We start from the raw sequence: 14,074 nt of genomic DNA on the forward strand, positions 1-14,074 counted from the left end.
AATATGCAGTGCCTACAATCTGGGAGACAGGGTCTACGTGCCGGGGACTTACGCAACGCGTGTTTATTCGCGTTCCAGCCGGGAGGCGAACGCTCCCCAGACTGCCCCCTTGGGGCAGCGGTCCACGCCCGCTTCATGTGCTCCGAGGCAGTGTAACCATCCGCGGAGCCAGTGACCTCGCGAGTGCTCCGGGCCCCAGAGGCGGTAGGACGAGAACCACTGATACGGGCGTCGAATGCCTTCGTGACCGCACACACTTTGGCCCTGTTTGCGTTCCTTCTCCTCCACGGATTCATGCCCAGAGGCATAAATATTACACTCCAAAGCAAGCAATTACTTCTCATACGTAGAGTGCTTGACTCCGTTGTGACGCGTCTTCCATGCCTTAATAATGCATGCGGTGGAACACAAAGTGGCCATCGCGCAATTGCAGAGTGCATGCATAAAAGAACGAGTACGGAGCAACGCGACGGACGCTATTGCGGACTACGACGCTCTCTAAGAGACGCTCGAAAGCGAACGAGCACTGCACGAAGTCACTTTGCGGACGTCTGAGGGCATTTGCAGTGTCGTCAGCATTTCTTCTCGTCGCGTTCTTTCGCGCAGTTTCGAAGCGGATAACCATCAAGACGTGGTTGCAACAGCGTGAAAGACCACGTATAGGAACTCGCCCGTGTTTCCGTCCTGAAGAATCATGTGCCCTAATCCGCGGCCGGATGGGTAATACCAGGGTGTGACGAGGGCGAAAAAGCGATCAAGATCGCTGTGCAATTGCGACTGTGCCGAGGAAAGTGGAAGGGCGGTCGGCTGTATAGCGAGCGCAGGCTGGTAATGGTTATCTAAAGAACACTAACGCTGTCTTACGTCGACGCATCTCCGCCTTCAAGACTCGGAGCTCCGTCTCCTCTTCAAAGAGGCATAGAAAAACACACTAGGCGCAAGGAGGGCACTTGACCTCTCACTTTCCACGACAAAATTAGAGCGCGCATGAGAGCCAGTCCGTAATGGGGGCGCGGCAATTACAATCGTGCGGTCCGAGAAGACGACATGGCTGGACTTCCGTCGCCCAGACGTTTCCTTCTATAGCGGTCATCATGGAGGAAGCGTCCTCATTACAACCACCCGCTACAAGGCCTTCACGGCGCTTCTCTGGCTGGTGCCGAGCCAACATAAACGGAGAAGGGTGCACGGAAATTGAGCCACAAAGGTGGAGAGAGCAAGTTAGAGCGCTGTATCAAGAGTGGGATGGCTTTCCTTTGGCGGAATTCCCCTGCGCAGCGGCGCCCGGTCGCACCCGAGACCACACAGAGTCCGCGTGCGAGCAGTCACGTGGATAACATTACGCAACCTTGCACTCGGGGCATTAAGCGATGAGGACGAGGAGGAAATGGATGAGGAAGAGTAAGGGAGGACCATCCTTCTCCTCGGGGCAGAACAGGTCGTGCCAGTCAGCGCGAACACTTTCGCTTGCCGGTTTAACGGCGGGCGAGAAATGGATATAAAAGAGAGGGGGGGCGGAGGCCGGGGGATTGGAGTAAGGGGCCAGATTACAGCGCAGGCAGACGCACACACGGAACTTGGGAAATGCCCCCGACGGAATGCGGCAGCATATACGTTCACCTGACGCCATTGCAAGGCGTGCGACGCCGCTACTAAGACCAACCCCCTCCCCCCCTCTCCCTTTTCTCACCCGCCCCACCCCTCTTCTGACTCGTACGTTGCCTGGCAACCCGGATTATTTCTGTTGGAGTTACGCAACTTATTACGTTGTCAGCGTGATGAGATAGCCCCCGTTTACAGGGGGGCAGTGGGGAATGCGCTGACCCTGTGCTTCTTATGAAATGTGATTATCGGTCGAACTGAAGTACTATAGCCTCAGGAGCATCAACGCCACGGATGCTTTCCTTCCCGGCAATGGTTGTGCAATGCGAGCGATAGTTGATTGCCCTTGACTCGTTTGTCGATGTGTTTATACTAAATATCCTTACTCTTATCTTTATATGAAAGTAGAGCCTGGTATGCGCGCAATTCAGGCGGGTGGTGACCTACGTCCCATCTAGCCGGTTGAGGCGAAACATGTAAAATAGTACATTTATCGATACTGCCAAAAGCGATCTTCTGAGATGAATTCGTTATCGCGTTGCGTTCAGTACGTTCGGGCGTTTTCGTTCAACGTTGCTCAAAATTCTGTGAGATGAGAGTGAGGAAATGCCCAAACTTGCCCACCGTCGTCCCTGAATTGGTTCAGAAAGCACCAGTGTATGGCCTTGTGTCACGTACCTGCAACAGAGAGAGAGAGAGAGAAAAAAGAAGAAAATTGAAATAAGAGGAAAATTGGAGAACCTCAGCCAGAACGTAGGAAACAAATGTTTCGTGATTCTAGTTTGTAGTTCTTGTTCTGGTTTCTAGTTTGTAGTAGAGAATTAAATTAAATGTACTCGATTCAACATCCACCAGCAGCTTGATGCTAGAACTAGGTGTTTTGACAAATCTATTTTTTTCTTCTGACAGTGAGCACGGCTAGCAGACTACTGCTTATGGCAGAAGATTTAAACACAATATCATTATACACATTTCTGTATACATCATTCTTTGACGTTACGTGACATGCATATATGTTTGTATTGTGACTCAGCCTGAAGAAAAAGTTAAAGAAACAGCGAGCCTGCAGAAAGGACCGTGTATGCACCACAGCAAACGACACTGTAAAATCGTTATGCAAACAGGGGTACTGGTTCGCTCGGTACACTTAAGAGAATGCATGGGCGCAGGCTGAAAGTAACCGCACATGCAGACACACGCACACAGAGAGTATACAAAAGCCGTACTCTAGGAGCATGGAGCATACTGTTTGGATCAGAAAGTCGGAAGATCAAAAGCAGCATTTTTCGGGATCGATTACCTTCCTTCTATTCTTCTCTTATTTTGGGCACCCGATTCTCAAGCTCTGAGTTCACCCAAGGCGATTGTTGTCTTCGATCCGTCTTCGTTCCACTTTCGATACACCTTTGGGCGATGTTATTGGCTAAAGACGGAACTCGGGTCGCCGTTCGCTTGCAGTCCGCCCACCAGCTACAATATCGCGGAGGGCATAAGGACAGCGTGTGAGCGGGCGAAATTGGGGCCGCAATATAAAAGAGACAACCTACTGCCATGCACATATACAATTCTCATATATTGCAGTAGTGTACCATCGTCTAGCATTGTATATACGCTATATTTCAGATCGGCAGCGTTTCCAAAAACGTTTTCATCGCTTTTGTATCTTCTCTGTAGACACTTTATCAAGAACTGTGTAGCAACCGGTGATCCCCGAGCAGGTGTGTTCCTTTTCCTAAATCAGCTTCGCTGCTATCAGCAACCAATTGAACTCTCAAGTTTCTGATGCTCCTTAACGAGATTATATGGAATAATATGGTTTGAGTATGCTGTATATCGCGTATGCCTTCGGTTAAATATTCGTCAGAAGACGTTGTTTCCCGTCTCTGCAGGCACAGAGGCCACCAGAAAGAGCTGAGCGAAAAAGGGCACAGACATAACTGCTGAACCAGCGTACGGCTCCGCAAAAGGTTCTTCTCGTTCACGCGAGCGCTCAAACTCGACAAATACATTGTGCTTAACGTTGCCAAAACAAGCCTTCGCTTTGCTCTGAAGAGGATGCACACGGGTACCACGCGTCGTGATATATCGGACGCTAACAGGCAAGCTGAAAGCGCTAATCCGATGCTTTTCGAACACGATATACCTGGGAACACATTCGCAAATCCTTTAAGGCGTAAGTTCATTCAGTGATAAAGTGCAGCAAGAACAGTTACCAATCCGTATGATCGCTTCATCTCATCTCACTAGTAAATGCGGGCTATTTGGCGACAGTCTTAGATCACTGCTGCAGATTATGCAGCTGCGGCCGACTATGGTCTCTGCTGCAGATTATTCGAAAGAGCAGAGCTAGAGAAATAACCTCCTGCACAACCTCTCCCGTTCCTTACCTCTTTTTTAAAAATCTCCTTAGAAGCCAGCGCAATGAAAAGAGCGAAAAACGTCATTCTCTCTCTACCCAAGCACCTCACAAATGAGAGTGCCCATTTTACGATGGATGACAAAAAAAAAAAAAAGAAAGAAACGAGGGAGTTGGGAAGGAGAAAATGCGACTAATTTGAGGGGCGTCTCTCCGCTGGCTACTTGAAATGTCCGCGGCGCTCCGGCATGGCTACGCACTTGGCACGAGCCGACGTGGTCCGATAAAGTGTTTGTTTGTTTGTTTTTCGCTTAACTCGGTCCTTTTTGTACGGTATGTAACTCCATTAACAACACTGAGAAGTTGCCTCAGCCCTTACTGCTTAAATATCATACGTGAAAGGTGGCAAGAAGAGCACGCGATTAGCTGCGAGAAAATCTCGAACAGCGAAAAAAGGAAACAAAAAATTTGCGATTGGAACTCGGCAAGGACTCACAGGAACTTGTGCTTTCTTAATGTACTCGCTTCGTTGGTCAACGGAATGTATATGTTCTTGACAAAGTGCCAAGTCGTGGTAAAGTAGATGGTAGTCAGCCATGCTGACCATCTATCAACTCTTGTTTGTGTGTGTGTGTTTTTTTGTCTTGATTCATGCGATGTTATCGCTCCTTTTAGAACGAAGGCGAGCTGCGCACTCTAATGACTACGCCGTGAAACCAGGTTACGGAGCTAATCGGTCTCCGCACAACACTTACCCGCGCCATTGAATTTTAAAGCTACACTTAACTAGGGTGGAAGCAGCGCTTTGAAAGCGATGCAGTTAGAAGAAAAGTCTTCCCCTCACTGAAGACACTGAGAGTTTTTTTCTCCTCTCTCTCTCTCTCTCTTTTTATTGGTTCAGGACGCGCTAAACGTGTACTTATCGGCCCTAGTTATGAGCTAACTGCTCGCCAACTACAAAAGTGCACAGATCGTTTGTAAAGCCACAAGATCCTGTCGCGTTTTCAACTAACGCACTTTAACGAATTCGCGTTTTGACTAACCGGTCTGCCTTACCATATATTGCGTAATCGAAACTCAGCCATACCACGTGCATCGGGTCATTAGTCTTAATTTTCTGCCGTAGCAACAAGGGCTAGGTCGCCACCACTGTGCGCGTAACGTGTTGCAGAAACGGGATATATTCCATCGGTCCACTCACACGAGCGCATGCGCCGCGTGTTCAGCCGCAATATTGCGTACATAGGAAGGCGAGCACACCGCGCACAGCTATGCTTCAGCTTCGATGAGGCGAAGACAGAGGAGCTATAAACGCGCGCCTCCATCCTTGAGAGATCGCTGGCCGGCCCCTACGTATGATCACGGCTACTTTCGAGCAAGTTGGCTCATCGGTATAGCGCTATTAATCAGGATCAGTTGGTTTGGCGCTCACAATCCATTAAGCGCGTACGCCTATCATTACACGTCGCCCAAGCCGTCATGCAGAAATGGTTACCGCGTTCGCTAACGTGCCTGATTCGGGTAACCGCAGCAGCGTCCGTGACTTGTGACCTTGGGTTACATAGCGTCCGTCCGCTCTTGCTTTCAGCGCGGATATCGGGCCACGCGTAATTAGTGTTTCCGCTCACATCGACAGAGTGGAGGCGATTAATCTCTCGTAAACGCTGCCAGTTTGCATTACGCCCATCGCTTTAAGGGTTGTGAAATGCACGCTCGAGCTTCGTGTTAGTATAGCGGACTCGGCTAAGAGCACTTTTTCGCAGGCTAACGCAGGGTGAAAACCCGGGGTTGATAGTCGCCGCGAAAACTTTGTTCGACAGTTTGCAGGTAGCCGAAAGAGAATTATAAGTAGCGAGACGCTCCAGATGACTTCTCTTCAACCCCAGGTGCGGAGGTTTGACTGGGGAACAGCCAGAGTTGCAGTCGAAAGAAAGGTAGAGAGAGAGAGACAGAGAGAGAGAGAGTCGAAGCACTTTGGGAATATCCAAGCGAGATATGCTGGCTTGTGCTTCTATGGCTGGCTTGAAACCCTGTGCACAAGCGGCGGTAGATGACTTCGAAAGCTGTTCCGTCCCAAATCGGAAAACTCTGTTGGAACCAAGGCACTAAAGCCCGTCTAAATAAATAAAAAAAAAAACGACCCTCGCCGACACACGGGTATATGCCACTTCGACGCTTAGATGTTGTCGCCGCGGCTGTTCGGAGTGCCACCAGGCCACCAGACGAGAGCGAAAAAGATATACGTGCGCAACTGAGAAGAAAAAAAAAACGACTTCAAAACGTTTTGGCCATCTTCAGCAGCGAACAAGTCAGAATTCCTTCTGCTATACTGCCCGTGCAGAACATTTTACAGCAGCCAGTGGCAACCAAAAACGAACATCTCTGCATCGGCAACCGTACCAATGCGGAGTTTGGAAGGCACGTAGGTCGCGAGTAAAAGTGCGTTTTAAAGAGAATACGTTAAAACGAATGCTATTCACTTATCTTGCAATACGCACTGGCGCCACTGCAACGCCACTGACCGGTTGTCCACACACGCGCAGCTTTCTCCGCAAGAAAAGGGGGTTTTGGCAAGAGCGAGGAATAAAGGCGAAAAATTCGAAGGACTCGCTTGGAGTGCGTCTGTGAAAGAAGCACACCCGGTGCATGTGACACGTACGCATCCGGCACCTTGCCGGAGGCGGCGTGACGACGCTCAGTCTGTAGTGATGCGCGCCCTTGGTGGGTACGCGCGATGTTGACTTTCAATCGGTTTTGACTCCTTACTCAATATTTTTTTATGTTTGTCCCACATTTTCTGTGTCTTCTGTGAGCAGTAAAAAAAAAAAAAAAAAAGGACAGCTGGGCAGATGGGATTAAACCTTCCTCGAGTAGCGGTGCCAATATTTTTATTTTTTCAACGATACACGGAAGCGCGGTTTACAATCGAGCGGTTTACAAATGTACATGTTGTTAAAGTGTGTTGCATCCGTGTCCTCATCTCCCCTTTCCTATCCTACTTATTTTTCCATGAAATCGAATCGTGGAATGTCGTCCAAATAACAACATAAACGCGTCATGTTCGCTCTACCCCACCGGAGATTTTGCCGTCCGGGCAGCGTTGTGTGGGTTAGTTGCTCAACCTGGTAGTATGGTCAAGGATGAAGCGGGACGCCTGGCATTGACTGCAGATGCATGGGCATATTTCCGGAACGCCACTGGGTCAGGCTTGTTTCTTACTGAGCTTGAGCTTGCCCTTTCTATTCTTAGGCGTCGATAGGCCAAAAAAAAAAGTATAAAATCTATATTATCTTCAGTTATGCGAAATCGAAGAAGATGAGTATTGCAGGGTCGACCGGGGCTAACGTTTATAGTGTGTATGGAATAGACAATAAATATTAACTCTATGCTTGCACGACGGCGCTGATTTTTTTTTTTTTTTTTTTTGCCGCATATACACCCCGTAATTCTGCTGTGAACTGTTCTAATCCAAAGACTATATCAGTTTGCTATAACATGACTGTGACGTGATGTGATGTGGCGTGTCTGTTATGCGACTGTACCAACTTCAACTATCCCTCTCTCACAACTTTAATATCCACTCATCCCCTTCCCCCAGTGCAGGGTAGCAAACTGGTTGCTTTTACTGGTTAACCTCCCTGCCTTTCCTCCTCATCTTCCTCCTCCTCTTCTGTTGTGAACAATTATGCTCCGCGATTGTTCTATTTTCGACTTAGCTGATTTTCTTAAGCCCGTCGTATATCATTCGTACTGCCTTAGTCTAACCTTGATATAATCGCCTTGTATATGTCGCGTGACATCCCTCTCTGTAGATACAAAAAAACTCTAAAGTCTTTGTTCTTAATGCAGTAAAACTCTGCTACACGCGCTCGCGTTCCGACACGTCGTGAAATACTTCACGATATTCAAGAAGTTAGTATCGAACTTTTATTCAATGTAACGTATTGTTGCAGTGTCCAGTTTAAAAGGAAAGCTGGTAGGTTATTTTTCGCGGCGTGTGTTTCTGTTATATCGTTGTTTCTGAAACTATTCCTACTTGAACCACGTATAAAACAACGAATACAGACCATTCGAATATTACCAAACCTTAGCTGAAACTAGGAAGTACAATTACATGCTTCGTCATTTCGGTAACCGAAAGAAATAAGCGACAAAGGGCTGCTCGCATTTGTCGATTGATTTGTCAAACAGTCCGGAGCCCTATTAAAGACAAACGACTGCAAGAGAGCTGGCAATTGAGAAGCATTTTTTCGTTGTTTTCTTTTCTCTGCGCAGGCAGCAGCACATCTGGAACATCACCGAGCCAGCGCTGTTCCAAAGCGGCGTAGCGATGCGCCCGGGCCAGCCCCCTTGGTTCCTGGGCGCCATGGGCAAGACTAAGGTGGTGTCCAAAAACATCTCGGCGCTGGCGCTCATCACCGAGGAGGCAAGCCGTAACCTGGCCCGACAGCTAAGCCTCTCCCCACGCGACGTCACCTTCGGCCTGACCAAGGTGGACGTGCGCGGCACCCTGGCGCAAGCGCTCTGTCCCTACAAGACGGGCAGGTTCGCTCCGCCCTGCTCGGCCGAGCGCTTCAGGCGTTACGACGGCTACTGCAACAACCTGCAGAACCCGTACTGGGGCAGCGCCAACCTGCGTTACCTGCGATTCCTGCCACCCAACTACGCGGACGGTGAGTTCTAGAGGCGCACAGTTCCCACCTCTCTTAGCTTGAACAGCGAATATGAGCACGGCGTGTGTCCCAAAACGTTGAAAAAATATCGACGTACCGATGGCAATGGGGCATAGCTCAGGAAGGAAATATCCTTGCACCAGCTGTCACTGCAGTTTCAGCAGTAGCAACAGAATATGGAAGCAGGAGCAATGCCGTCCGCGCGAGTGTTTGTTTATGCATTTAAAGTAAATTTCGGCCTATACAAGAGGCAACAATACAGAAAAGGGCATGGTGAAAGACAAACAAGGTACCAATGCACACTGTATTACCAAATAGTAAGCGACGAAGGAATAGCATTCATTAAAAGCAACTGTCAAACTCAAGACCTCGCAATCAGAAAGGAGCTGGTTCTGAGGTATCATTGCAGGTAAACAGTGCCGTGATTTTCTGACTCCATTCAATCGCTGCACGTGGTGAAGGACTAGTTTGAAGGGGTTGTTACAGTGCGAGGGTTTAAGGATCACTTCGACGTTGTTTACAGCCCGGATATCGACTAAGTGGTGGCTCAGTGTAGGGTGAGGCGGAGTACCAAAATTATTGCTATAAACTTGCAGCCATACGGTGCCGACGCACCTTCCAGTCGCGCCGTGCATGTCTAAAGGTTGTTTGACAACTTTACATGTACAAAGGAGACAGCCGAGTGATGGCAAAAACAAACGGTGCCTGAAATGTTTCTCCTGGGTAACTTTAGGGCGAGAACCAGGTCGCTCAAGCGATGAATGGCTGCGGACGAAGAGGATGACGTCTCTCTTTCATGACGACGGTTACAAGAAGGCGAAGGCGGAGGGCTGTTGCGTGGAAGTTTGTGTAGAAAGCAAGACAGAGAAGAAAATATGCCCGCTGAAAGCTTTCTTTGCATTAGGACAAGTTGACAGGCGAGAAGTATGCCACAGCAAGGACCTACCGCCATTGTAAGGGCCGCCGAAAACTCACACGGGAACCAAATGTGGGCTGACATTGAGCGCAGGCTGCGTCTCCGCGCTGTGCTGTTTGACTATCCTGCTCGTTTAGTATGGGCGCCCTTGAGCTTTCTATACGTTCTTCTTTGTGCCCAACGATTGCCTTGAAGCCTGGCGACATTGACAGTGTACACCGCCCCCCCCCCCCCCCCCCCCCCCGCCCCTCTCGAAAGAGATGAAGGCCGCGTGAAGGAAAAAGTGCTGCGTAAAGTACGCTGCAAGTACCGCCAGAGTTATTTGAGCCAAGCTGACATCGTCACTTCTTTTTGAACCCCAAGTTGCTCCTAAAGAGGCACTTAGATCACCGTATCTAATTTTTTATTACTCGTAAAAATCTACTACTTGGCCCTTTCAGGCTACTTTGGTTGTTGTTTTTTTCCCCGCGAAATGTCGCATTTATGATCGAGAAAAATTTGAAATTCAAAATTCGAATTTTAAGCCACTTATGACGTAACGTATGTAAACGACTGCTTGATCCCCCCGGAGGTGTAGCCTAGACTCAAGGATGCGTCTCGACGCCATCGCGGTCTGCAAAAACTACAGGTGGCGGACACCTGTGCTTCATTCGTTAGCCGTTTCGGCCACATAAAAGCTACCTTATAAGATCGAGTAGCGCTACTGCCATAGAAAATGGTAACCAACGTCTATATATACAGCCCAACTTCAGCAATTGTTTCATGTGCCTCTCTAACATCCCCGCAGATGCTTTATTTTTGCTAGACTACATTATTGTCTTATACATAACTGCCTGTCAACAAACCGGCCATTCGTAATTCGTACTATCACATCTGTAGACAGCGGGAACATGCGCATGTACTTTGTATCGACATTTCGACAGCAAAACATGTACGAGAAAAGCGGCATGTGAACCGGGGGGTGCATATTTATGGTTTATATTTATTTTAGTTAACTCTATAAATCTTTGTAAGGCTCAAACAGGAGAGGGCACATAAAAATAGATGGATCATGAGACTTCTTTACTATAGAAGACGGTAGTCACCATATATACAATCCCCCTTTAAATAGCCTCCACTGCTGTGGAGGCTATTTGGTGGAGATCCCGGAAACCCATGTTAGTCTGAGATTCCTCCCTTTTTTTTCATCCAAATATTATTTAGATATTCTTTCCAGAAGAACATTTCAAGGGTTCAAGAGGTGTTGAGAGGACGAAATACATTCATCGCGGTATACTTTCTAACGTGCAAGGTGAGAAGGTTGTTCACCTTTTATCGTCCACATAGCTGCAGTTGTCAACGGTTAAGCGGTAGCTAACAGTTATAGCTTTTACCCATACAAAATTCCTTCTCTAATGCTTCGCACAAAACTCGACTTTTGCGCCATGACAGAATCCCGCACAAGCCACAGCTGAGAGTTCCTCTTCATCGCAAATTGGCCAGCGCCCGACTCGCACGCACCACGCCAGCATTACAGTGAACTAGAATATTCTAGTTCAATATACCAGCATCTTCGCACGTGCCGCCATCAATGCGTGATGCGGCGGAGCAGCGTACACTGACTTGCTTTCTCCCAGTCCCGCACGCCCCCGCCACCACGCTGCCGAATGACGTCACACGGACGAGTTGCCGAACACCGGGAGAAAAAAAAAAAAAAAGCGACTCGTTGCGACTGGCGGGCCAGCCGTCGAGAGCCGACTCGGAAACCTCCGCGTCCTATTCATCTCGCACGATTCTCGCATTATTACCTCTTCTTCCCCTGCAGGACGCGACCGCTACCTACGCGCACGAGATCGCAGGATCCACTGAAAACGTGCCTTATCTGAAATGTGCACCCTCCCAACGGTGGTGCCAGCAACAAGCGATCCAGCCAACTCGACTCCTCCGCCGTTGTGTAACACAATAGGAGGTCAAAGTTCAACGCGAGTGCGATCCGTTCACGAGGAAAAGCAAAAAAAAAAAAAAAATAAAAGGGGGGGCGGGGGGGGGGTGCAAACAAGGTCACGAGCCAACGACGACGTCGACTCTCCCGGGATCCGTTTTTATTTTTATTTATTTTTTTGTAAACCGCGCGTCTTGGCGCTCGTGTCTTTCCGCGCGGAGGAGGAAGAGAGAGGGGTAGAGTGTTAGGGGCGAGGAGGAAGTGGGGGTTATTTTCTTCCCGCCCGGGAACCGGGTCACACACGGGGCGACGCGGATCTTGTAGAACAAAAGCAGCGCAGCGCTTACGGCGGGCCAAAAGGGAAAACGAAGGAGATGTAACCGCGAAGTGAGAGCGGATAATGGTTGCCGCATATATTACGGAGCAAAGCAACGTTGCGGCCCGCAGTGAATGGGGTGAGCGTGTGAGGGAGGACGACTCCGCGAGTTAACATATGAACCCCTTCAGTGCTCTTTGTAAAGTGCGCCAAAATATGAGCGCGATGCGTCATTGCAGTCACAGGTCTGGACAGGGGATATCTCAATCTATCCGAGGCGTGTGCAATTGATAGGGACAGCTCCACTGTCCCCTCCCCTTCCGTTCAAAACCCTAGACATCCCTGTACTGCAAGGCCCAAACGGCCGCGCCCACTGGATCCCGTAACCACATACACGCATTCCCAGCGTTCGCTCCTTTCTCGCTGACTTCGAGGAAAAAGCTGGACACTTTTCAGTTACTACGTAGCTCATCGCGGCCTCCCCGCATTGACTCAAGTTCCTGTGCCGAATTCGGACTTAAACTCGAGGAGCGCAAAGCAATAATGAAAGCAAACTTTGAGAATTAACTGTTTTTATTTTTTTTTTTATTTTTGCTAGACTACATTATTGTCTTATACATAACTGCCGCTATATCATCCACCAACAATAAAAAGGACCCGCTTCTGACCTGTAGAAGAAGGTACCGCACGCAAACAGTATTAAAGCAAAAGACAGATCTTATAACAATGTCCAGCTCCGCCTAGCGCCGGATGACGACAAGCAATAGAGTGGGCGTGAGATATTTATCGCGGAGGACAACAGCACGTCACCATTCTTCGGATCTCGCAGCAGCTATGGCAGTTGCGTTCCCGTCGTCAAAGGCGCGACCGACCGCTTTATACATAATTCATACCGAGAAAGCCGCGCGGGCATCGAATACATCGCATATAAAGCGAACTCTTGCCAGTGTTGTTCACTGCGCTGTTTCCTGCCGTGCCGTCGACCGGCAACAGATAGCCTTCCGGTAAGGATCGACCGAGAAGTGGGGTTACGGCAAACACGTGGCATTCTGCTTCTGAATCGATGATGTCAACCGAGCAGTCTTTCCATTCTCGGTCGTGTTGTTCCGTCGAGCGAGTAAAAGGCAAAAGAAAAGGCAACATGAAATGTACTTTTCGCCACCTCGGAAGGCAAAATTTATGTAGGGTAAATATAATGGAAAGGCAGGGCTCACGCGTATGGATTACCTGAGCCACGTTGTTGGTGAAATGTAATAAGAGAAGAGAAAATACCTAAGTTTTATTTAACCTGCAGCAACGCGCCCATGTGCTGTCCGATGCCAGTGCGCCCAGCTGGTCGAAATTTCCGAAGCCCTCCACTATAGCCTCTCTTACCCGGTAGTCACGGGACGTTAAGCCCCATAAACCAAACCAAACCATTGCACCGTACGCGTCATGCAAACTCATCATCATCATCAGCCTGATTATACCCACTGCAGGGCGAAGGCCTCTCCCATATTTCTCCACTTAACCCGGTTCTGTGCTAGCTGCATCCACTTGACCCCTGCGAACTTCTTAATCTCATCCGCCCACCTAATTTTCTGCCGCCCCCTGCTACGCTTTCCTTCCCTTGGAATCCAGTTTGTTACCCTCAGCGACCATCGGTTATCCTCTCTTCGCACTACATGTCCTGCCCATGTCCATTTCTTCTTCTTAATTTCCACTAGAATGTCGGTAACTTGAGTTATTTCTCTGACCCTCTCTGCACGCTTTCTATCTCTTAATGTTACCCCTACCATTTTTCGTTCCATAGCCCTCTGGGTTGTCCTCAACTTAAGTAGAACTCTCTTGGTTAGCCTCCACGTTTCAGCCCCATAGGTGAGTACAGGCAATATGCAACTGTTGTATACTTTCCTCTTGAGCGATACCGGTAAGCTGCTAGTCATAATCATGCAAACTACGCAACTAAATTGGCACGCCTGAAGATATACTAAACAAAAAAAAATAATCTTCAACCCGTTCCTATAGTCAAGCATCGATCACATACTGTTCCCTCGAGGCAAGCTACGTCAGCCTTGAATGCACATAGCGAATGTCGACAATCGCGGTCGCCTGTAGCCCAACGCGAACACTCGCGTAAGTACTCTCCTCCTTCCCCGCCCCTACATTCACTCGCACTGCCATTTCCGCGTACGCGTGGTGCTTTAACGAAACAACCACCGACGGACACCGTCCTCTTCCTTTTCGCCCCTTTTATATCGGTGAGCACTGCACGCGGCCTTCGTGACTAGTCCGACCCCGAGATTGGCAT

The 14,074-nt window shown here is 48.9% G+C and overlaps 2 protein-coding genes across 2 annotated transcripts in view; one reads left to right on the plus strand and one right to left on the minus strand.

Moving 5' to 3' along the window:
- LOC146179189 (solute carrier family 60 member 1-like) overlaps window positions 1-14,074 on the minus strand; it is a 250,908-nt gene that overhangs the window by 167,771 nt on the left and 69,063 nt on the right. The window lies entirely within an intron of this gene.
- The window catches only part of LOC146179190 (uncharacterized), a 112,582-nt gene that overhangs the window by 56,733 nt on the left and 41,775 nt on the right, over window positions 1-14,074 (plus strand). Inside the window, exon 2 of the mRNA XM_084578865.1 lies at window positions 8,234-8,631. Within this exon, the coding sequence (XP_084434991.1) occupies window positions 8,234-8,631 (398 nt within the window). The remainder of the gene's footprint in view (window positions 1-8,233; window positions 8,632-14,074) is intronic.

The sequence above is a fragment of the Amblyomma maculatum genome, chromosome 9, assembly GCF_055883805.1.
Source record: "Amblyomma maculatum isolate TAMU_Amacu chromosome 9, ASM5588380v1, whole genome shotgun sequence".
NCBI lineage: Eukaryota > Metazoa > Arthropoda > Arachnida > Ixodida > Ixodidae > Amblyomma > Amblyomma maculatum.